Source organism: Nicotiana sylvestris, chromosome 2 (genome assembly GCF_000393655.2).
Source record: "Nicotiana sylvestris chromosome 2, ASM39365v2, whole genome shotgun sequence".
Lineage (NCBI taxonomy): Eukaryota > Viridiplantae > Streptophyta > Magnoliopsida > Solanales > Solanaceae > Nicotiana > Nicotiana sylvestris.
This window is the reverse complement of record NC_091058.1, coordinates 1908141-1931862: the sequence shown is the minus strand read 5'-3', so window position 1 is coordinate 1931862 and position 23722 is coordinate 1908141. Positions and strand designations below refer to the sequence as shown.

The window sequence follows — 23722 nt, the reverse complement described above, 5'->3', positions numbered from 1 at the left end:
GGAATAGCATGCAGTTGATGCAAGCTGGAATATTAATATGAGAGCATATGCGAAAATTGTAACAAATTTATTTAATAACTTAGAATGGAAATCAGATTGGTTTTCAACTCTCACCTAATTGGTAATTAAAACTTAGAAACTTGTATATTTATATTTCTTGTTCAGTGTTCTTTTCCTTGCAATTGGTACCAGGTTTAGAGAAGTGTAGGTTCCTTCTTTTAGTCTTAGCATGCGGCTATACCTTTGGATTTTATGTAAATATACGTATGTTATACACATTATTTTTTTGATTACTGGTATACATTTGTTTCAAGGAGGGTATTTCAATTTTGAACATTCTTTTTCAGTGGGCTATGCAGGAGCATTCAAAGTCTATTCTTTTTACCAATAAGAAATATAATACTATATATTACCTTATACACAGTATAATTATTGGCGAAGGATGTCCAGTTGACCACCCTTGATCATACATAGCTTCGCCCCAAGCACCGGCGGCTGTTCTATCAAAGTAATTGATCTCTTCATACAAATTAGGAAGTAAAACCGATAAACATTTCATTTTCATTTCATTCCCTGAGTTGGATACCTCCTCCAAAAAATATTTTTGATACGATCCGCAGGAATTAAATCCTAGCTAGGTAGAATACGAAAGCTCATCTATAAAAATATATTAATTTGTGACCCGAGATTGGAGGATAGCTCACGTGGTCTGAGCAGGGGCGGAGCTAGAGTATGGAACGCGGGTTCGGACGAACCCAGTAGCTTTTGTTCAGACTTTATATTTTGTCTTAAGAAATTCTAAACAAATTATTAATTTAGAACCCAATAACTTACAATGATTACAATATCGAACCCACATGCTTCAAATTCTGGCCCCGTCTCTGGGCATGAGCTCCTTATCCTTCACCGTGTGGTGACGGGAAAAAATCGTTTTGAGACCTTGGAGATAATGCTGTTGGCTGTTGGAAGGAGAACTAGTCAAAGCATGTGAAGATCATTGAAAGAGGAGACTTATATAGGGATCATCTAATTGTATTTGTTTTTGTGGACAAAAACCTTAAAACCACCAGCCATATGAGCTGTTAGGAGTGGCAGAAAAACAGGAGGATCTGAACAAGCTGGTCTGATCTGGAAACGCTTTAATATTGAAGCTACAACATACTTCATTTGAATAAATGCCAATTCTTTCCCAAGGCAAACTCTTGGACCTGCTTGAAAAACAGGAAACTTGTACAAAATTGATATCTGCTCTGTTCCTTCTTCCCCTGATTCCTCCATCCATCTCCTTGGTTTAAACTCGAATCGATCCTTTCCCCACAAATTTTCCATCCTCCCCATTCCATAAGGGAAGTATGTCACTCTATTCCCAGCTTTAATACGAGTTCCATCGGGCAAAATATCATCAGAAATCGCATGTTTTGAATCCCATGCAACTGGTGGATAGAGTCTCATTGTCTCACAAAGGCAAGATTTCAAGAAATTCATTTCTTTCAATATCTCATACTTGGTTAGTGTTTCAGTTTCTATAAACCTCAGCTCTTTGGAAACCAATTCATTTTCTATCTCAGGATGAAGCGAAAGTAGATAAAAGAACCAAGTCATTGCCGCTGATGTTGTGTCTCTTCCTGCCATAATGAAACTTATCACCATATCTCTGACTTCCTCCTCATCAAAATTTTCTGCCAATATCATTCTTGAAAGAAGATCTTTATTGGTCTCTTTCTGGTTTTCGTCTTTGATTTTAATCTTTCTCTCGCGGATGATATCATTGATTGATGAATGGATTTGATCAATGGCTAGTTTAAGCTGTTTTTCAGATCCAATATTTAACCATCTTTTCACCTTCCATACAAAAAAAATTGGTGCAGCTCCTCTCTCAGCAGATATCTGTGAAGCCCTTTCAAAAGCGTCTAGTAAAGGCGAAAATGAAAGAGATTCATTGATGCAACATGGATCAAACCCTAAAGAAACTTTACAAACCACATCAAATGCAAGTCGTCTTAACAAATCTTGAAAGTCAAATGCTCTATTTTCAGCCTCCATTAATTCCAGTATAGGCAACAACTTGTTCTCCACCTCTTCTTTGAGAGCATTCACAACGTAATCTCTCAAAGACCTGGCAGTAAACTCATGGCTGACCATCTTGCGTTGTTTGTACCACATTTCACCATCCACATCGAATATTCCATTTCCAAGAAAATCACCAAGAATTTCATTGAATGGCTTGCCTTTAGGAAAATTGTCAAAGTTGGTTTTGAGCATGTATTCTACATTATATGGATTAGCTGTTACTATAGTTCTCCGCGCTCCTAATCTATCTATCACAATTGTTTGAGTTGGAGACTTAGAGAGAAGATGAGTATACCAATCTAGTAGTCGATATCGGTTCTTGTAAAAAGGAATTAAACAACCTATGATAGGGTAAGTTGGGGGTCCAGCAACGTTTCTAGGACGTTGCTGGAGTTGTACAACAATGACATATGATAGATACAGAATTACAGTTAGAGAAAGGAATGGAAGAATGAAAGGGTATATGGTGAAGAGGGAGAAGAAGGTAACCATGTCTTTCAATATTTTAAAACAATGAAAACTGTCAACGTATATGTACATATATATATAGGTAATAAAATAGATGGTTTCATATTAAAATATTTATATACGCACATGTATAAATAATACAATAGCTGTGATTGATCTGTCCTTAGGATATATATTAAAAACTCAGAGTAGGTGGTTCTAAGTCTTTGCTTGATGCTTTTCTTTGAAGCATTATATTGTTATTGGTACCTACATGTTGATACATTTATCCATTTTGATGGCGGTTTTCATGCAGCAAACTATAAATATTATTATCTTTTCAGTTTCCCTCCCGAAAAAACAAAGATATATTAAGGGTGGGAATTTCTAACGTCGATGGGGGTTATGTTATTCAACTTTTAAAAGTCAGTTGCTCAAGAAAGATAATATAATAAATGAAGTAATAAAATTCATATTAGTTGCTCAAAAAAGGATAAAATAATAAAGAAATTAAACTAAAAATGGCCGGACATATTTTTTGTTTACTTTTTCTAGCCATATACATAGTTTATACATTCATTATACATAATTATCCATATATAATATATAAGTTATGCATATATTATACCTCCACCGGCTATTTTTAGTGTAAGTGGTTGAGTGGACGACTATTTGAGTGAACCTAAATAGCCGTTCATCTAACCACTTAAACTAAAAATAGCAGGTGGAGGTATAATATATGCATAATTTATGTATTAAATGTGTATAATTGTATATAATTAATGTATAATATCTATGTATATGGCTAGAAAAAGTAAACAATACATATGAACGACTATTTGTGTAAAGATCCCGGAGGAATACTATTTTATTAGAGGGAATTGACCTATATATTTACTGTATCCAGAGCGACAATATTTCTTTATTACCATGATTTTCTTACGGAAATATTCAGGCAACAAGCGTTTGTACTTTTTTGTATTTAATAAATAAAATAATGAGACAAAACACTCGTGATAGCTACGTTGCATGTTGTAAAGCACATATATTTTATCTCCAAATTGTTATACCTTGTTTGTTGAGGGAGGAAAGGAAAAAAAAAAAAAAAAAGGAAGGAGAATGAAAGCAAAAGAAAAGGTCGAGGGAGCTAGTAATTAAATAGACTTATATTCTTTGTTTGGATTGTAAACAAAATGAAAGGGATCCCCCGAGACATCAACTAACATCTAGACCAAAAGAACTAATACTATAAACTATTTGATGTATATTACTCTTAAGAAAATGCCTTGTGATATCTGTATAAGGTAAAGTAGTACAAAGTGATATTCCGGCCAGAGATGGATCTAAGATTTTTATAATATAGGTGTTGCACTATTAAAGAAAGGAGAAAAAAGAAAGTATTAAGCGAGAATTGATCACTGCTCCTCTAGGTAAATAACTAAGCATTCAACCAAGTGCATCACTTAGCCTCTTTAGAGCATGACTGCCAGCAGATAATATTAAATTAATTTTAATAAATATATACATAAAATATCTAATTTGGAAGATCATAGATTCATGTACCCATAAAATAGGCTATAAATCCACTCCTGATTCTGGCCCTCAAGCAGAAATCCTTGCAAAAACTTATACTATAGTGACCAAGAATTTAAGCCAAGCTATTAGATTTGACCGAAGCTCGTAACTCATACTCTAGCTCTACCCCTTCCTCCCAACAGAATATTAAAAAAAAAAACTGCCTAGATGGTTCAGTGAGCCAGTTATTCAGTAGCTACTTGATAGATACGGGACAAAGACTTAAAGAGAGTGACAAAAGAATAAGCCGCAGTTGACATTTGCCATGATTGAGGGTACAAATTGACATGGTTATGACTCAACCACACAGATGGCATTATTTATTATCCTCTTGTAGGTAATGTCTCTAATGCAGTGGCGGACCCAAGATTTTGTGCAAGCGGATTTAATTTTAGAAGTACATAACTTTAGTCGTAAATTAGTAATTGTCAAGTGGGTTCAAATAAAATATTTATTCAAAATTTATGCAGTTTTAATCGTAATTTATATATATATACAGTATTATTTTTTAATGATGAACCCGCTCACCACCACTTGCGTCCCTGCTCTAATGTCCCTGTCCATCCACACAGCCAAAAGTAGTATGTATTGATGAAGTATAAAAGACAAATGGCATTGTTTGCTTCCTTTTAAGGCAATGTCTCTGCCCCATACACACAGCCAAAAGTAGTTATATGTTGATGAAGACTATAAAAGGCAGGCATGCAAAAGATAAGATTCACATTCAATCATGAGGCCGAGGGATAAATCCAACGGTTAGGGTGATCGACAAAGACTGTTTTTGGGGCCATAACTTATCCTGCTTTCTGCTCTTCAATAGAGACATGTGATGGCATGCTCATTGCTTGGTGGGGAGACAAAAACGAAGGCAGTCGGCTTAGGATGACCAACCATTCAATTAGTCTACATCTATCCTTAACAATGACATTTTTTGTATTGTTCGAGTTAATTTGCGCACACCTCAATTAAATTTATGAAATATGTGGTTTTATACACCAAAATTTAGATAAATAAACAACAATGTCTATAATTAGTCAAATAAGTTTGTTGTCCGTCTAAGAAGACAATCAACTAACGTTTAACACGACTATATGAAATATATTTACTTTTTGGTTTAGGCTCATTTTATTTCAATACTAAATACATTTAATTTTTAAAGTATGTTAACAAATCCCTAAAATTAGAGGTTCTTTGAACTCACACTAACTGCATAACTCTTTAAACAAGAATAAAAGATTGCTAACAAACACTGATCCTTATGTGAGAGTATCAACAGCAATTAAACTTTAATGCTAGTAAGTTTGTGGCACCTATATGAATCATTCACTTCATTGCATTTTTTTCCACTAAAAGTTGCATTTGATTTGAGAAAGATTATAGTATTGTTTGATCAAAAGATATTGAAACCTTTTTGATTAAATCAATTAATAAGATGAAGAGGTAAATCTTAGTCAAACATATTAAATTCCAGATCTATAATCAAATCAGAAAATGATACGTAAGATGAAATAGAAGCAATAAATTGTTGAAATTCTTCATTTCTTCTTTCACCAATCGGTGAAGATGACTGTTGTACATAATCAATGGAAGATTGTTCTGCTTTCTTTTCACAAGGAAGATCACAGAGGAGAGAGAAGAAAGAGAAGCCCCCTCCTTTCTAGGAAGATCTCTTCCCTATATATATAGTCATGGAGTCCTCACTATGTTTTTGGGCCATAGCCGCTTCATACCGCGTCCGTTTTCGTCGTTCTGTAAATACGCGGTTTGGAATAAGTCATGGCGTCTTTCCTTATCCCGCCGTTTGGACGTGGTCCTTATTGGGTCGACCACAACGATCAGATTTTGACCAATACAGTTAGTCCCTCCGTCTGTCGGGGTCGTCTCTTGTCGGGCCCGGCAGACAGATTATGATTTTCGCTTATCCAAGAGAAATTGACTATCCACCCCTTGGGTATGATTTTTAGATTCAAGTAGCATAACGACACCCTTTCGATATATCTGAATCGTTGCGGCCGTTTCGAAACCGTAACATCGTTTAACTTGAAACGTTGTTCATGGTTACCGCCATTATGACACACGTTCCCAGGGGATTGAACCGTTTCATGTCCCATCAGCTTCGATTGGCGACTCTTGGGTTTCGTGCTTGGGGAATTTATGTCTCTTATAATAGAAGGAACACACTATTCGAGTGACACACTTCCTTGCCTTTACTTGAAAGAACTTTGTGAATCTTCTTTTCTCTTGATATTTCGGATTTTTGATTTTCTCCGGTTAGCCAGGAACTTTCATCTTTCCCTTTCTTTATCCCTTTGCTTTATCAAACTGATATAAATGGCTGGTGATTCTTCTCGCGCTGACATCTCCGCCACACTTCCGGCGCCGAAAAGTGATATTCTGGCCATTGGAGGAGTAGAAGTGGTAGAAGATGAGGAGGTCCCGTCGGTGGCTGAGATATTGCCTCGTTCTGGGAAAGCATGGAATGATTTCCACAGTCCCGCCGGGGAGGAACCGGAACCTGCTTCCTCCGTCATAAATGAGGAGGGGATTGCAGACTTGAAGGCTAGGTGGGGAATTCCTCACTACGTCGAAATACTACCGGCGGTGGGGAACGACATAGTCCATTTTGACCGTCTAGGGTATTGCGCGTTCTACGCTTACCCTTTTATTATTGGGTACACGCTCCCTTTCCCTCTTTTGGTGGTAGATTTTTGCCGCTTTTATGAGGTATGCCCGGCTCAACTTACGCCGTATATGTACAAATTATTCCTCATGCTGCTCAAGTTTTCGGAGCTTACCGGTCGTGAGATCACTTTGGGGCACATGCTCAATATCTTCTCCCCTCAATTCATTCGTGGAACGATGGTTCACATGCGCCACCGAGGGTCGAAAAGCTTGGTGGTGAAGATGGATGACAGAGCCAACCGCCGCTTCTACGAGAATTATTTTTATGTGCGGACCGAGCATCTTGTGGCGGATCCTACGGGGTTTCCTGAGAAATGGAACTTCGCACGTAAGTCCCTATACTTTTGGTCGGAATGATACCCGACTACTTTCCTTTGGGTAGTACTAAACTGTTTATGTTTTTATAGCCGCGAAATTGCCTCCTGCACCCGTTGATGTTATCCGCGAGTGGGTGAACGCTATCCTTCCTCATATGGTGGGGGTCCGTGCATGGTCGTCCTTCCATGAGAAATATGGATGCAAGCCCCTTACTGGTGAGTGATATCATTTTTGTTCGTTGTTCTTCCCCCTTCCCTTTTTTGCTTCGTTTCTTATGTGATGTTCGTCGATGTCGGGGAGAGTGTGGAGAGCGAGGGCTCCTCCGCTAGCTTTTCGTCAGCCTACATTGTTTGCTCACCCTGCCCTAGTGTCTATTGCCCGACCTTCGTCGAGGGCTGCCTTAGTTGAATCTACGACTGTGGCTATTCGCACGGAGGCTACCCTTCGAACTAGGGTTCCAACCTTTGTTACTTACTCAGCAGAGGAATCTTCCCGTGCCTCAGAAGGGGAGGGGTCGTCAAAAAGGCGGCAAGTGGAGTCTGAAGCGACTCATGCAGCCGTGATACATCTAGAGGAAGGCCTTCCCTTGACGGGGTCTGAGGCGGGAGTTGATGTTATTCCACCTGTAGAGATAGAGCCAGCCGTTGTGTCTGCCCCATCGACGGAGGTCCCGGCCGCTATGATTGACTAACAGCCTGTCGCGACTGGGGTTCAGACTCTTGATACCGTTGTTGCTGCTGTGGACGGTCCTTCATCTTCGGTGCCGAGTCGTGCTTCCTCATCGGCCGCAGAAAGGGGAAAGGGTGCCGTGTTTAACGACTGTGAATCTGAGTCTGACCTCGATCCTGATGATGTTAGGATGTTTGAAGAGGGTATTACCCGTTCGATGGTTCATGCGGGATGCCCGTCTCGTATTCTTGAGATTTCATCAGATATCAATCTCATAGGGGACACGGAGGACCTGGTGCCGCAGTTCGACATCTTATGTTCTGTCGCCGAGAACGCGGCTCTTCGAGACGTTCCCGATATTGACTTGATGCATGAAGTGGCCGTTATGGGCTTGAGAGTACGTTGCACTTTCTTTTCATATTCTTTTCGTTTTTCTTGGTGATATGGTCTTAACCCAACTTTTCGTTTTCAGACGTACATAGTGGAAATTGAGAGCGCTCGTAGGGCTGACTTCCGGGCCAAGATTTTCTTGAAGATGTTGGAGAAGTATCGGCGCTATCGCAACAAGTGCCATGAGATGCACGAGCGGCTGAAGGCTAACACTGGTGATCGATCTCTCGGTGAGGAATTAGAGAAGAGGGATGAGGAATTGATGCAGGCTATTCGCAGCAAGAGTGTACTCGAGGAGCAACTTCGTGCAAAGGATGATGAAGAGTTTGAGTTGGGCAAAGGGGTTGCTGCAGAGTGTGAATATCTTCAGGGGAAGCTGAGGTCGATGTAGTCTGAGATGGATCAGAACCTTATCAAGGTCGAGGCGATAAGTGCAAAGTGGATGGGAAAATTTGCCGAATTGGAGAAAAAGGTTGTTGGGTTAGAGAACATCGAGAGTGTCTGGTCATCGGTGTTGGCGAGGGCGGCAGCTCTAGATAACACTAACTGTGTCCTCCGCTCCGAGCAGGAGTCGCTGACGGCGACGGCCACACTAAGGGAAGCGAGGCTCGAGGAGCGTATTGGTGAGATCGACCGGGATGTATCGTCCTTAGGAGGCCGGGTCGCTGCCCTTGAGGCCGAAAAGGAGCAATTGTTGGCTCAAGTCGAATCTTCCTTCGCTGTTGTTCCCCGTCATTTGCACGAACTTTGGGTTCATGTTGAAGCCCAGCGAGACATATATAAGAGTTTGTGGGAAGCGAGAAATGTTACTGAGGCCGCATATGAAGGAGCACGGGCGAAGGCACAAGAGCTCGTGTTAACTGTGGATATGAATCTGCGACGCCGGAAGCTGATGAGGGCGCAGATGACGAGGGAGGACTTCCTGGAAATGGTGGTGAAGAGGGCGGCGATGATGACGCCGAGTGAAAGAATTGTTGTCAATGTCTGTTTTTTGTCTTTTTTTTATTCGTTGTTTGTTGTTGTTCTCTTTTTTTTTGAACTCTATTGGTTCTAGCCGTATGTAATATGCGGCTATTTGCCTAGTAACTTTGTATAAAGAGGAATTTCCCATTGTTATATGCCTTCTGTACTTCTTCCCTATTTTGCTTTTCATAACTTTGGTGCGAAGAAGTAGATATCCGCACAATGAGTTACCTACTCTTTGGGAATTTAACGTCTCGCGAGTTGGATGGGACCTTGATGACGGCTTTAGCTGGTGGGACGGTGTTTTCGAACTTGTGTCGAGATGTTGTCCCATCATAGCCGTAGGGATGTTACTTTCGGGCTTATATCGAAGTATTATCCCGTCGTGAGTCCCAGTCTTTCTTTCCTTTTCTTTTTTCTGATGGCCCTTGGCCTTATATATTTTGAACTCTCTCTTCGGCGATGGCTCTTGGCCTTATGGGTGTAATTTCGAACTTTCGTCAAAATATTACCCCGTCGTTGTTCGATCGAGATCGAATTCTTCCTTTCGGCAAAGGCCTTTGGCTTTAACGGTGTTGTTTCGAACTTTTGCCGAAATATTAACCCGTCATTGTTCGATCGAGGTCGAACTCTTTCCTTTTTGGCGAAGGCCCTTGGCCTTAAGGGTGTTTTTTCAAACTTTCGTCGAAATATTAACCCGTCGTTGTTCGATCGAGGTCGAACTCTTCTCTTTGGCAAAGGCCCTTGGCCTTAAAGGTGTTATTTCGAACTTTCGTCGAAATATTAACTCGCCGTTGTTCGATAGAGGTCGAACTCTTCTTTTTGGCGAAGGCCCTTGGCCTTAAGGGTGTTATTTCGAACTTTCGTCGAAATATTAACAAGTTGTGAGTCCCGATTTTTCGGAGAGTTGGGTATCTTCTAGGGGAGTCCCAGTCCGCCTGATATTATTTGCATCGGCGAGTGCGATATTGGTGAGCAGAAAACTCTACTGCTTTGCTCACACTCATTTTACGCACATATTGGAGATTCCCTGTCTAACCTTTTTGCTTTCCGGTCTGGAGATGTCATTGATGGGTGGGACGATGAATTACGCTTCGACCTCGGGGATTTCTCCCTTGTCGGTCCGGTCTTTAAGTTCCTAGGAAGGCTCTCTTGGGACGCCTTCTTAGCGAGGGAGAGGTGGTATCACTTAAGGGGTATCATTTCCTAGGAGTTGGGTTTGTCTAGTGGACGATATTCCGGTTGTTTTGCAGTGATTTCCCCTTCTCCAGTTGGATTGTTCCCTCGCTCGCTCGCCCGCTCACGCGGCGCCTGCGTTCTTGTTTGATCAATCAGCAGAAGGTGGGCCAGGATGATATTCTCCTTATCCCAATTCGATGAGTTAGTGAATGAAGGTGGATCTATGGCGTTGCTTGCTTTGCTTGGCGTTTTAATGGTTGATGGGGGTGATGTTTTCTAAATTCGGTAATCGTATTCAGCTCTCTTTTCTCTCTTCCCTCTCCTTTTTTGCGCATGTCCTATGCGGGTTAGGCTCGTTTTGGCTGGTTCATGGGCTGCCCGGCGTGCGGGGGAGGATATTGGTTGTAATTTCTGCTTGTATATGACATCATGATCTAGGTTGGCATGTGAAGTTTACTTACCGTTCTTTTTGGTGGGCGATCATGTTTCTGATTTTTGATCTGGAGGAGACTAGGAGGCTTTTACTAAGAAATCCTCACAGACGACGCCAAATTGTTTGACCAAAAGATATTGAAACATTTTTGATTAAATCAATTAATAAGGATAAAGAGGTAAATCTTAGTCAAACATAGTAAACTCCACATCTATAATCAAATCAGAAAATGATATAAGATGAAATAGAAGCAATAAATTGTTGAAATTCTTCATTTCTTCTTTCACCAATCGGTGGAGATGATTGTACATAATCAATGGAACATTGTTCTGCTTTCTTTTCACAAGGAAGATTACAGAGGAGAGAGAAGCCCCCCCCCCCCTTCTAGGAAGATCTCCTCCCTATATATATAGTCATGGAGTCCTCACTATGTTTTTGGGCCATAGCCCCTTCATACCGCGTCCGTTTTCGTCGTTTTGTGAATACGCGTTTGGAGTAAGTCATGGCGTCTTTCCTTATCCCGCCGTTTGGATGTGGTCCCGATTGGGTTGACCACAGAGGTCAGATTTTGACCAATACAAGTACAGTCAAACTTCTCTATAGCAGCCTCGTTTGTTCCGATATTTTTTTACTGCTACAGTAAAGTGATGTTATAGAGAACATATATTATAATATATTATTAAAATTGAATCCAAGAAAAACTTGACTTTTATATTGAATAACTGTTATATAAGAATGCTCTTATAAAGAGGCCCGGCTGTATTTTCAACTTCCCCATTTAATTTTAGATCTGTATTATCTCATACAAACTGGTGCATATAGAGGGATCTATGTAAGAAATGGCCCAACCAAACCGTCCGATGCATCTTCAAAGACGTATGAAAAGAATTTATAGTACACGAAAATAAATTGTTATGGATTTTTCTTATTTTAGATTTACGTTTATTTTCATCTTTTTGGTTAAAGATAATGTTTTTAATAAAGGTATACATTAGTTAGAGGAATCTTATTTTTTTAGTTGGATATAAGATCTTATCTATTAGTTTGAGTACTCTTGGTCTTTTAATTAGGAGACGATCCTAATTGTTTTAAGAGCTTTGACTTGTTTAGACTTAGCTAATACGAATTGACTTATTCTTGCAAGTCTTTTTGTGTTTTATCACCAAACCATCTTAGACGATTTCCTCATACCTAAACTCTTTTCCAAATGGGATCATTTCTCTACTTGTCCACTTATGTATGAATGGTCAAACATGTTTTATGGCATTCATCTTGAGGATATGAACTTTGCTGGTCCGCTACCTTACCATAAGAGTCCCTTTACTTTATTAATTATCTTCCTATTGCATAGTACAGTCAAACTTCTCTATAACGGGCTCATTTATTCCAAATATTTTTAGATGTTATAACGAAATGTTATTATAGAGAACACATATTATAACATAACATGAAAATTAGTTCTGAAAAAAACTTGATTTTTATGGCAAAGTGTTGTTATATAAGAGTGTTATTATAGAGAGGTCTCACTATGCTTCAATAACACTTCTTTGTTTTAGCTCTACTATTTAAATTTTTATATTATCATGTCATTCACCTAAAAGAATAATAACCAGTTTGGGCAAGCTTCTAAAATTAAGTTATTTTGAAAAGTGCTTTTTTCAAAAGTATTTTTTGTGAGAAGCAGTATGTGTTCGTGTATTTTTTTCAAAAGTGCTTTTCAAAAAGGTGTTTTTGAGGAGAACTATTTTTTTCTGCTTCTCTAAAACTGTTTCTGCTTCTACTCAAAAGTTTTTTTTTTCTTTCTAGAAGCTTGGCCAAACACTTCAACTTTGAAAAAAAAAGTGTTTTTGGCCTCGGAGAAGCTGGGCCAAACAGGCTATAAATCTGCATCGTTTAATGTAAGCACCTCAAACTCATCTAACCTCACTTCACCTTCCTCCTGTTTGGAGGGCTAACTAGTAAGGTACATTCTATATTTCTATTTGTTAACTTATCCATAACTACAATAAACAAGCACATGCTCAAAATAAAGCAAAGCAAGCTACCTGTGGGAAAGAATGCACTTCACGTGATGGTCGAGGTGGCTAGCAGATACACAGTTGTCAGCTGGCGAGGACTTCATAAAACATGTCCAGATCAAATAAAGAAAAATACATACTGGGGAAAGAAACACAACCGATTTTCTAGCTGCAATTGATTCCAGATTATTATTGTTATTCCATTAGTATTTGAGACGACATCAAGAAAACATGCTATTTTCATTTTAAGCTAGGAAGATACAAACACAACCATTGCATTTGATGCTGAATAAGCCATCCGCCCAACACATGAACACAGCCTAAAGATTTGCTTGGCCAACTCGGACTTGAACCCGATGCCATGAGGTGTTCAGGATTCCTCTCAGATTCCAGATAGAATCTATGCTTTCAGGTTGGACATTTGCAGCTATATCCACCTATTAAGCATAGAATATCAACTGAGAACAGGAGCAAGAAGCATAGTGAAGTCTTTAGCGTAAAATAACATGAGAAAGCAACTTCGTAATGTATTGCAGCAAATTATGGGCTTGATAGACGTAACATTGTACTTTTTCTAAAGACACACATCACTCGAAAATTAGACCCATCAGAAATTGTTGCAGTTAATAGTTGAATAGAAAAGCATGATTTTTTTTACAGAAAAGTAGTCACTTACTGCTTTAGCAACTATCTCCGCACTCTGTGGAATATTTGCCTCAGCTTCAAAAAAGACCCATGCCCATTTGTCACTACTTGCATCATCAGCAATATATGGAATGCCAGATCTTTGGTATCTTGTGGCTTCCACCCAAGTTTTACCACCATCAATAGACACGTCTACCCTTTCTATGCCACGCCCGCCTCCTGATACTGCGTACCCCTTGATGGTTATCTGAAAACAAATACTAGAAGCTAGAACAACCTAATGAAGTACTATGATTGTCTATATACAGAAGTACAAAACAAGACTGCATAACTGGACCATGCAAAATCATTTCCACGAGTATATGTAGAAATGCCCATGAAAGCATAAGATAATGTGAAGAAAAGCTTGAATATAAAGTTTATCCATATTGCAACTGACCTTTCCATGCTTTACAACACTCACATCCTCCAGGGAACATATTGCGCACTGTAACCAGAAAAGGGTTATAAAGTAACTGTCAGCAATTGACAAATTTTAAGAAGTTGTAAGCCATGTTGGTATACAGCCAGATATAATTGCCAAAGTCAGGCCAGATCAATAACTCAGATCTGGAAATTAGACACTCTTAAATTAAAAGTAATCATAAGTGTTTCTAGTTTCTGGAACCATAGTGTAAATAATTCTATTGGTAACACCCAGTGGCGAAGCCACATGGTAATAAGCGTCGAAAAATTGTATTGTATATATAGGTAAAATATTACGTTTAGAGGTATATAACACATATTGAACACATTTTGTCGGAAAAAATTTTCACTTCTTTTAAATTTGAATACCCTTGGGAAAATTCCTAACTTCGCCACTGGTAACACCAGATCTCAGGGACATCAATACTTATTACACAGGAAAAGAGAAGTTTTGATATAGTGTAATTGCAAATCATAAACCCAGTTGTAATATTCTATCAAACAAATTGGAAAAACATGCAGAAACTATATAAAACCAGTTGTCATTTTAATAAAGTGTCTCTCTCAGGTTAACAACACTGTATCTCTCTATCTCTAGAGAGAGAGAGAAACTAAGTATTCTTTGGAGAAAACAAATTTGAAGTTGAAGTTCCTTTTGCACCTAAATTCACTTCTAAATAAATTTGTAAAAAATGAGATTTGTAAGTGGAAGTTGAAGATTTGAAAAACTTCACTTGCAAAATATCTTCAAACCAGAACCAAAACTCATGGCCAAACTTCAACTTGCAAATGCTGCTTCAGTATTTGCAAGCTATGGCTAAGCAGGTTCTCAAGTGTCCCTAAGTTCAGAACCTGGGAATAATCAGGGGAGGTAGTCCTTGCACAGTTGTAAAATCATGAAATCTAAGCAGAAAGCATAATGCACAGCTGCTTCAGTATTTTGTGGTCAGATAATGAAGAATCTAAATTAGCCGATATTTGATTTGGTTCCATCAAAAGTACAAAGATATCGTGTAACTTAAAAAATTGGGATAAAACAATCCACAAGTAACTCACAAATTTCATACAAGTACTATATTATTAAAGTTATTATAACCAAATAAAATGATAAAGGTGGTGTTTGCTTCAATTCCGGTAAGAGTTTTGAAGTTTTTGAAAAGAGTTTCCAAAACAAAATTTCAAAATTTTGAAGCAAATGACACCCAAGTGAGTAATCTTGAAGTCCGAATCTACCTATATACAGGATAGGTAAGTTTATATCGACAAACTAAAAGAACCCCATCGAAAACGAGCTGATAGAGAGAAATTTAAGCAATTACCTGAACAGGGAAGTCCATCTGCGGTCTCCTAGTAGACCAGTTGATGTTATCCCAGTTCACTGTTGGTGGAAACATCTTGTAGTCTTTTTGCACAAAGAAACCCTGTCCAACAGATATTGCTTAACAATTTTAAAAGAAAATGTTTCATCATTCTGAAGTTACTAATACACAATATAGCAACCTGGCATTCTTCAGCAATGATATCGATGGAATCAAGCCATTTAACTGAACGGGCACCTATCACACCTGGGACAACCACACGCAGCGGATAGCCATGATCCCTATTAAGTGGCTTCACGCGTGAATCCAGTAAGGTTAGTATAGCATGTTGCAAGTTGCGCTATCAACTTGTCAGACTTTAAAAGGAAATAGCCAGGGCCAAAACAGACGTTTCCTAGCTGGCATTCAAAACGCTAGTGTTTTCATATCGAGCGTAGAAACAAAAATTACAAGTAAATTTAGAATAACATGCTCAAAATTCCATTTTTATTAAGAAGGCCCAACATGCAATCAGAAGTATAATTATCTACCAATAAGACATCCCCCACTTTCTTCCCATTGATTGCTCTCTGATGGACTGCTCAATCAAATAGATTATATTAATTTTAAATGGAAATAAATCCAGAAAGTCGCCCCAGTTAAAGCATATAAAAATGACACCTCAACAATAAACTCTCAAGATTCCATCCAACATATTTTAAACACAGAATTAAGCAACAATGCCGTCTGATATTGTAATAAGTTAGAGCACTCATCACGAGGTGACATTTGACTGATGCACTGAAAGTGCCAATAAACTAAAGGCAATCACTCAAATTTAACACAATGCTCATCCCTGTAAGAAACCAGACAACTCCACAAGGTTAGAGCTAAAGGACGAACCAATTGAATAGGTTGTCATATTGGATTCGAATGTGCTAAAAATTATTAAAATATGTCAAGTCAAGACCCAATAATATGAAGAAGTACTCAAACAGTTTCAAATAGAATTCCTTGGTTTAAATTTTAACGGATAGTAGAGAAACTTATAAGCTGCACTGTTAATGTTTAACAAGGGAAAATATGGGCCAAAGTCTAATGTTTCAGTAGGAAATTGTACTGAGAAAAGTCTACATGGTCTCTTAAAACCTTTTTAGAGTATAATTTGTTTGAATAGTTTATGTTTTAGAAAAGTGGATATTATGCTGACACGGGCTAAAAGAGGTATACATCAATTCGAAGAACAGGTAACACTAGTTGAATCATTTTGAGATATAAACTTTTTTCATCATAGGTAAAGCTGAATAAGGACAATAGGTCAAATTAATGTAAGACCGAAGCTGCACACAACATTGAATCTATTGCATACCATCTTACAAAACAATAAAAGATGAAACAGAGAAAACAAACATATTTAATAATAGTAGAAGAAAAAAAGAGACTTGTATTACCTCGCCATTCATCTCATAAGCGAGTAGAACATCAGCTTCAGGGTTTGTAGCCTGACTCAATTGAATTGATGCCTTGTAAGGGCCTCCCTTTTCCTCCTAGAAACATAAATATGTTGCTGAGCCAGGAAAATTTTACAGCAAAGTATATGTTTCTAGTACAGAAAAGTAAAAGAAAAAAATAAGGGAAAAAAGAAACAACCTTACACTTGTCAATGCTCACAAATTCAACATGTTTTCCTCCAGATTGTGTGATACTTGTCAAATAAGGTATTCCAACTAATTTTAGAACATCTGCCAATTTCGCTCCACCCCAAACAGCTGAAATGCACAACAATGTAATTAGTTAAATGTAAATCTATTTTGTTTTATAGAAAATAAAGCATCAAGAGCATTTTAAGTAAAACATGCTTTTTTGGGGTTCAATGGAATCTCTTAAGTGCTAATAATACACAAACCCATCATCTGTTATACACGTGTCGAGGCGTAAGACCTGATTAAGTTCCTCAAATGAATTCTTTTAGAATACCAAAAAAATGACTAGAAATTGATTCAATAGGTCAAAGACATTCCATTTAGCAAAGTAATACTCACATCAGACACTGATTCTTCCAAGGAGAACCTCGAAATAAGTCAGTAACAAAGAAAAAAATAGTAAGGCAATTAAATTATACAGCATCTTGAAATCAGCAGCGAGGCATGTAAATATATAGGAAGTGAAACCTCTCATAAGTTGAAGAAAAAGGAACAACCCATACGAAGCAGTTAGGTCACGGGTTCGAGCCGTGGAAACAGCCTCTTGCAGAAATGCTGGGTAAGGCTGTGTACAACAGACCCTTGTGGTCCAGCCCTTCCTCCGACCCTGCGCATAGCGGGAGCTTAGTACACCGGGCTGCCCATACAAAGCAATTAAAGCAATCGCATTTACTAAGTCTTGTATCACAAGTTAAAGTAATAAAGAGGAGCTACAAAGGTGGATTGATGGTGATCTCCTTTTCAATCCAAGGATGGAGTAAAGCATAGAACAATAAACTACTAGATGTCTATGGTAGTGTAGTAAGTGTACCAAGAAAAAATCCTTTGACTCTCTTCTGCTAGGATTTACTAATCTCAACTTCAATGAACTTGCATTAACAGGGACTAGGCTCACTCTAATAACCTTTAAAATTGTATTTGGCTACTTAGGGAAGAGTGTGCATATATGATTACATGTAGATAATGAATAGAAGTGGAAACTTCCCAACAAAGAAATCTTGAACTATGTCTACCTATTTGCAAATTCTCCATCCAATCTAGTTTATTTCTCAAGTTTTCTATGATGGAAGCACTGCAGGTTTAACCAATAGACACCAACATATGCTTGGATGACCCTAGATGAAACGCTTCATTTATTTTTCACAAGAAGTAAAGGAATATACTTCTTGATAGGCAAAGAGTAAAGAAATCAGATAACTTGGCAAGAAATCTGAACCAACTTACCATTTCCTATAGCAGAAATATCCCAACCAACTCCTTTCACTGTTCGACTCTTGCTCATAGCAGTTCTTCTGTTACCAGCACACTAAAGAGGAATTAAACAAATTAGTTTTGGAAAAAAAAAATGAATGATCTGCAGTAGTGCATATTTTTCTCATGAGAATCAATGACCTCAGAAGCCGATCCATGATTTGAACTTTAGGATTTGAGTTTGGGATTCTACTACAATTCATTTGATTTAATGGGTTCAAAATCACTTTTTTGTACTTATTTAGTGAATTTTTGAACACAGAGACGGGGTCCACGCCAAAGCTACTGAGTTCAGATTAACACATACTTGTAGAGCCAGAGAATTTGGAATTTACCTGTAAAGTGGCAGTAACAGTATACTTCGGAAGCTTCCTGTTATTTATATTTATACACAAAAAATAAGTCAATTATTTCCGTGAGTAGCTTGAAAATTGAAGTATTGATATAAGGGAGATGCACAGTAGAGTCTAGTATGCTCACCAAATATCCTTCATAAACAGTTCTTTGGAATTTTCAATAAGACCACACACAGATACAGAATACCTGCAAACAGGCTCAGCACTATAAGCAAGAAAATTTCTAAAATACAACAAAAATTAAGCCAAGGTATAAATAAAACCTCTCTATGTCATCGACTACTGGTATGGGTCCGTGGTTTCTCTTGTAAAAGAAATCAACTGGAGTGATATAAGATGATATCAAATCCGAACGAGTTGGCTCAGCATTAAATGGTTCCTAATTTACAATTCCCGTAATAATTTGATCAGCAGACAGTCTTCTAAACCAATTAGCAGAAAATCGCAATAGAAAATCCGAAATAACGATGATAAGAACAACTAATTCAAAAGCACTAAGAATGTATATAAGAGTAACCTTGGCATTAATTTTGAGGCAAGGATGGCGAGAGGGTTCTCGAGAATAATCGGAAGGTCCAATAATCCCAGGCATTTTTCTCCCTTCTCAGCTTCTTCTTCTTCGGCCGGCTTCTATACCAAGGGGTGTGTTGTGTGCGTGTGAAGAGAGATGAATGAATAAAAAGGAATCTTTTGAGGTGAATTCCTATGTCACGAAATTTGCGGCTAAAAACAAAAGTTAATTCTGAAGGGGTCCCATGTTATTGGAAATCTAACGGTGATTAAGGGCGGTGTGAAATCTGATATGTCAGAATATTGTAACGCCGAACTCGCCTCGATAGCCACGGTGGATTAGTTGAAAATTAGAACAAGTGTGGCACTTTGTCAACTTGTCTATTGTAAAAATAGCACGGTATAGCCAGTTTTCGAACTAGTCATTAAAAAATAGCTAGCATTTACGAAGTCCAGCATAATATACTGGAGTTCAGTGCACCTGTGTATGAACTCCAGCATATTATGCTGAATCGGTATACTTTGCTCACTCTAATATAATATACTAGAGATTAGAGCATTGGTGTTCCAAACTCCAGTATATTATACTAGACAATTGTACTTGCTGGAACTCCAGTATAATATGCTGGAGTTCAAGCATACTTATGTTACTGGCGTATTTTTCGGGTTTTGAATGGTATTTTCGCTCAAATTTATCTTTACATAAAAAGTGGCTAAATTTCGATTACTTTTGAAATTGTGCTATTTTTGAACAACCAATTGTAAATCCGGCTATTTTTGAATTTCTCCCTGTCTATTCATCATACCATGTCCCCAGCCCATTGTTTTTCTTAATTTTTGTGTTGATGCCGATTAAGGCACGTTTGTCCAAAACAAAAACAAAAACAAAACAAAAAATCAAAAATGTATTTGTACATGAAAATTTATAAGCTTTTGAAAAAAAAAAAATTAAAATGAATTTTTCAAAAATCAAAAAGTAATTTTGAACACTTTTTCAAAATTTTCAAGGAAATATAATTTTAAATTTCAAATACCAATTTTCTACTTAACTTCAAATACTAATTTTTTTAAAAAAATTATAATTTTTATGTCCAAAAGTATGCCTGGTTAATTTCACAAATGTTGTTGGGCAATCACAATTTGGTACTATTTCAATTTTACTTATTTTATTAAATTATTCATATATTTTCTGGATGGACAAATTTTCACATTTGTTCAATTGTTCACAAATTCAATCGGGAGACAACACTATGTCGTACTATTTTCATTCCATTTATCTTGTCAAATTGTTCACAAGTTTTGTTGGATGGGAATCTTACATACTACATTGTGCAATTGTTCACGAGCTTTGATCAGTAGCCAACATTTCGTATTATTCATTCTACCTATCTCGTTAAATTGTTCACCGATACTGTTAGACAGATAAATCTTATAGGTATTGTCAATTGTTCAAATTTATCAAAGGCATACAACCATTATCAGAGGTGGAGGCGGAATTTTAAACTTATGGGTTCAGAATTTTGTTAATACTTTTTAAGTTATTGGATTTTAAATTAATAATTTATGCATATTTAATAAATTTTTAAGACAAATATAGTATTTGAACCAACTCGAAAACGCGGTACTTATATGTAACTGTATGTATGACAAGGAGGAGGTTCTCAATAATGGTCCCGCCAAAATGGAACCTCTTCAATTTCAGGGGACTCCATTGCAGGCACCTCTGTACTATCACCGTCCGTCCTTATTCTCCTCCACGACTATCTCTTCTAGCGGACCAATGCACTTCAATGCACCAACTCAAGCAAATCCATGCCCAAATGATCATCACTGCCCGTATCCACGACAATTATGCCGCCAGCCGCTTACTAGCCTTCTGTGCTCTGTCGGAATCAGGCAACCTTTCTTATGCCTTAAAACTTTTTGATAGTATCAACGAACCCAATTCATTTATGTGGAACACTCTCATTAGAGCTCAAGCTGGTAGCTCAACTCCCCAGCAAGCCTTGCTTCGTTATGTAAAAATGCGAAGGCTTTGCGTCACTCCCGGCAAACATACATTCCCTTTTGTACTGAAAGCTTGTTCCAACTTGACGTGTATTTATGTTGGTAGACAAGTGCATTGCCATGTCATTAAATTCGGGTTGGATTTAGATTTGCATGTTGTTAATGGCTTGATCAGAGTGTATTCTGTTTGTCGTGTATTAAAGGATGCACGAAGAGTGTTTGATGAAATTACTGAGCGAAATTTGAGTATTTGGACGACGATGATTTGTGGGTTTGCACAGAATGATAGATATAATGACGCTATTCAGTTGTTTGAGCGTCTGCTTGCGGATGGAATTGAGCCCAACGGAGCCACCTTGGCTTCTGTTTTGTCAGCTTGTGCTCAGTCGGATAGTTTGCAATTAGGAGAGCAGATTCACGTATATATGGATGAAAAAGGAATAAAATTTGGAGTGATTCTTGGCACGGCATTGGTGAACATGTACGCAAAGAACGGTGCCATAGTAGAGGCAAAGAATTGTTTTAGTGGTATGCGAGAAAGGAATATTGCAACTTGGAATGCAATGATTTGCGGTTTAGCTGCTCATGGGCATGCAAAAGAAGCAATTAACTTCTTTAAGAAGCTAGAACAAGAAAAGGTGAAGCCAAATGATATTACACTAGTTGGGGTTCTATCAGCATGCTGCCATGCCGGATTGTTTGACTATGGTGAAGGAATATTTCACTCCATGAAAGAGTTGTATGGTGTAGAGCCCAAGATTGAGCATTATGGATGCGTGGTTGACATTCTTGGGCGTAATGGGAAACTGCTAGAAGCTGAACAGCTCATAAGAGGAATGGTTTTGAAGGCTGACGTGGTTATCTGGGGATCCTTATTACATGCATGTCAGAGCCATGGAAACATAGATATTGCAGAACGAGTTGTGAAAGAAATTCTGCTTTTGAATCCAAATAGTCATGGCGTTTATGTTGTTTTATCTAATATGTATGCAGAGGCTGGAAGATGGGAGGATGTGGTAAAACTAAGGAAGCAGATGAAGGAAGGAAGCTTAAAGAAAACACCTGGTTGGAGCCTTGTAAATGGTGCTACATAAGTTTGCCCATCATTATTGAATCTTTTGAAGGAAATCGTAGTTTCAAATTTCACGGCAATTGCCATCGAGACCTGTATGTATAACATCTATGTGTAATACGACCATCAGTTAAGTTCCTTTAGGTAGACTGGAGTTTTTGGATTAAAGTGAATATCAAAACAAGTCTTACCTGAAACATGAACTTTCTTGCGTTCTTATTCAATCTTTGTTGAATGGGCTTGCTGTAACCAGAGTGACATGGCAACATTAGCACTTTCTTTGACATTCCTCAGGCAGTATTACCTCTCTCAGGGAAACTTTGCAAGCTCCATGATTCTGTCAAAATCCTGGAGGAGGATTCACATTAATAATGTTGAAGGTATTCATTTCGACTGGAAATAGAGATCTTCTTTCCTTTTCAATATCTTCTTATCAACGTGCTGCAGGGAGAGTGAGGATACTACTTCATAGCCGTTTCTGCTTTTCTTCACTTCAGGTGACAAAATCCTATCACTGCTAAGAGCTACTTGAGTAGAAGACATATACAAGCAAGTCTAAGAAAGAGGATAGCTTGAAGACCAAGGGATAATCCACAGCAGGCTTTAATTTCTCTTGATTGAAAAGAGAACCATACCTGGGGGCGCTCCAGCTTTCTGCCGCTGGATACGAGCATTATTGCAGGGACAAACACGCTATGCTGCCGGGCCAAGCAATTAAGATGGAAAAATACTTATTTTAAGTGGTACTGCAAACATAAAGCTGCTTACATTTTCTCAGTTCCCTGGCTCTTCAGATTGTTCTGCTCTGTTTTAGCTCTGATAGTGTTAGTACTCTTTGAATGAGTTTGAAACATAGGTATGATGAGAAACTGGGAAACCCATAGAAATATTCCAGATAGTACAACTCAGACCTGGGATTGTAACTGAGGAACTTTTCCCAAGGGCAAAGGCACACCTGAATTCATTGCTAGGAGCCACAAATGTGTGAAAGAAAAATCTGATTAGAAGGGTTCTGTTGCACTAAATCTGCTTAACTTAGCATGCCGCAGCAATGGAACCAGGATGGCAAATGGTCATCGAATGACAATGAAAAGTCAGGATGTCCCACAACATTTAGCTTCCACAGCCAGACAATAAAGGTGCTGCCTTTTTTCCTCATCAGTTAATTGATGTTGCTTTAGCACTTGATGGAATAATACTACGTACTGTTCTATTTCTTCTACGCCTTGTAACCTTACTTCATGCATTTACATCTCGCTGTCTAGCTCCATGCATGAAAGGATACTTTGGCTCAACTAATGGGACATATTGTACTCCAATTCAGTCAAGAACCTTTGATGTCTGCTCCACTTCTGTTCCCATTCTGACAGTCTGTATTCCAGCCACATGTTTTGGTTAAATACTAACATTTTATTAATGCCGCAAGAATTCGCATCCGACAGAAGTTTATACTATCTATTTTATACTACTGGAGAACATTTGATTCAGCGAAGAAATATTACCCTGTAAAGTTGGTCAGTGTTTGGTATATCTACTTGTGACTGCTATGTACAAGGAAGGCCAAATTGCAAGTTGTGCAGTCTGCCCAAACCAAACACCTGAAAGTAAAGTTTAACACAATTATTTTGGTACATGTATCTAGATTATTATTCGGACGTACTATATGTTTGC

General features: G+C 38.1%; 3 protein-coding genes across 3 annotated transcripts; 1 reads left to right on the top strand and 2 right to left on the bottom strand.

The window, feature by feature from the left end:
* Window positions 1-486: 486 nt before the first annotated feature.
* On the bottom strand, window positions 487-2610 carry LOC104232917 (cytochrome P450 94B3). The gene has a single exon (XM_009786219.2). It carries the CDS (start codon window positions 2608-2610, stop codon window positions 1027-1029), a length of 1584 nt encoding a protein of 527 aa, XP_009784521.2. The 3' UTR covers window positions 487-1026.
* Window positions 2611-12843: 10233 nt separating this feature from the next.
* On the bottom strand, window positions 12844-19169 carry LOC104232992 (sulfite oxidase). Its single transcript, XM_009786316.2, has 12 exons — window positions 18980-19169; window positions 18726-18841; window positions 18587-18649; window positions 18442-18478; window positions 18080-18161; window positions 16803-16921; window positions 16604-16699; window positions 15355-15465; window positions 15174-15275; window positions 13829-13876; window positions 13421-13636; window positions 12844-13181 (listed from the first exon to the last, which is right to left on the bottom strand). The coding sequence occupies exons 1-12, from the start codon at window positions 19052-19054 to the stop codon at window positions 13065-13067; spliced, it is 1182 nt and encodes a 393-aa protein (XP_009784618.1). The 5' UTR covers window positions 19055-19169; the 3' UTR covers window positions 12844-13064.
* A 118-nt stretch (window positions 19170-19287) lies between these two features.
* On the top strand, window positions 19288-21999 carry LOC104233070 (pentatricopeptide repeat-containing protein At5g56310-like). Its single transcript, XM_070167577.1, has 2 exons — window positions 19288-21941; window positions 21973-21999. Exons 1-2 carry the CDS (start codon window positions 20616-20618, stop codon window positions 21997-21999), a joined length of 1353 nt encoding a protein of 450 aa, XP_070023678.1. The 5' UTR covers window positions 19288-20615.
* The last annotated feature ends 1723 nt before the right edge of the window (window positions 22000-23722 follow it).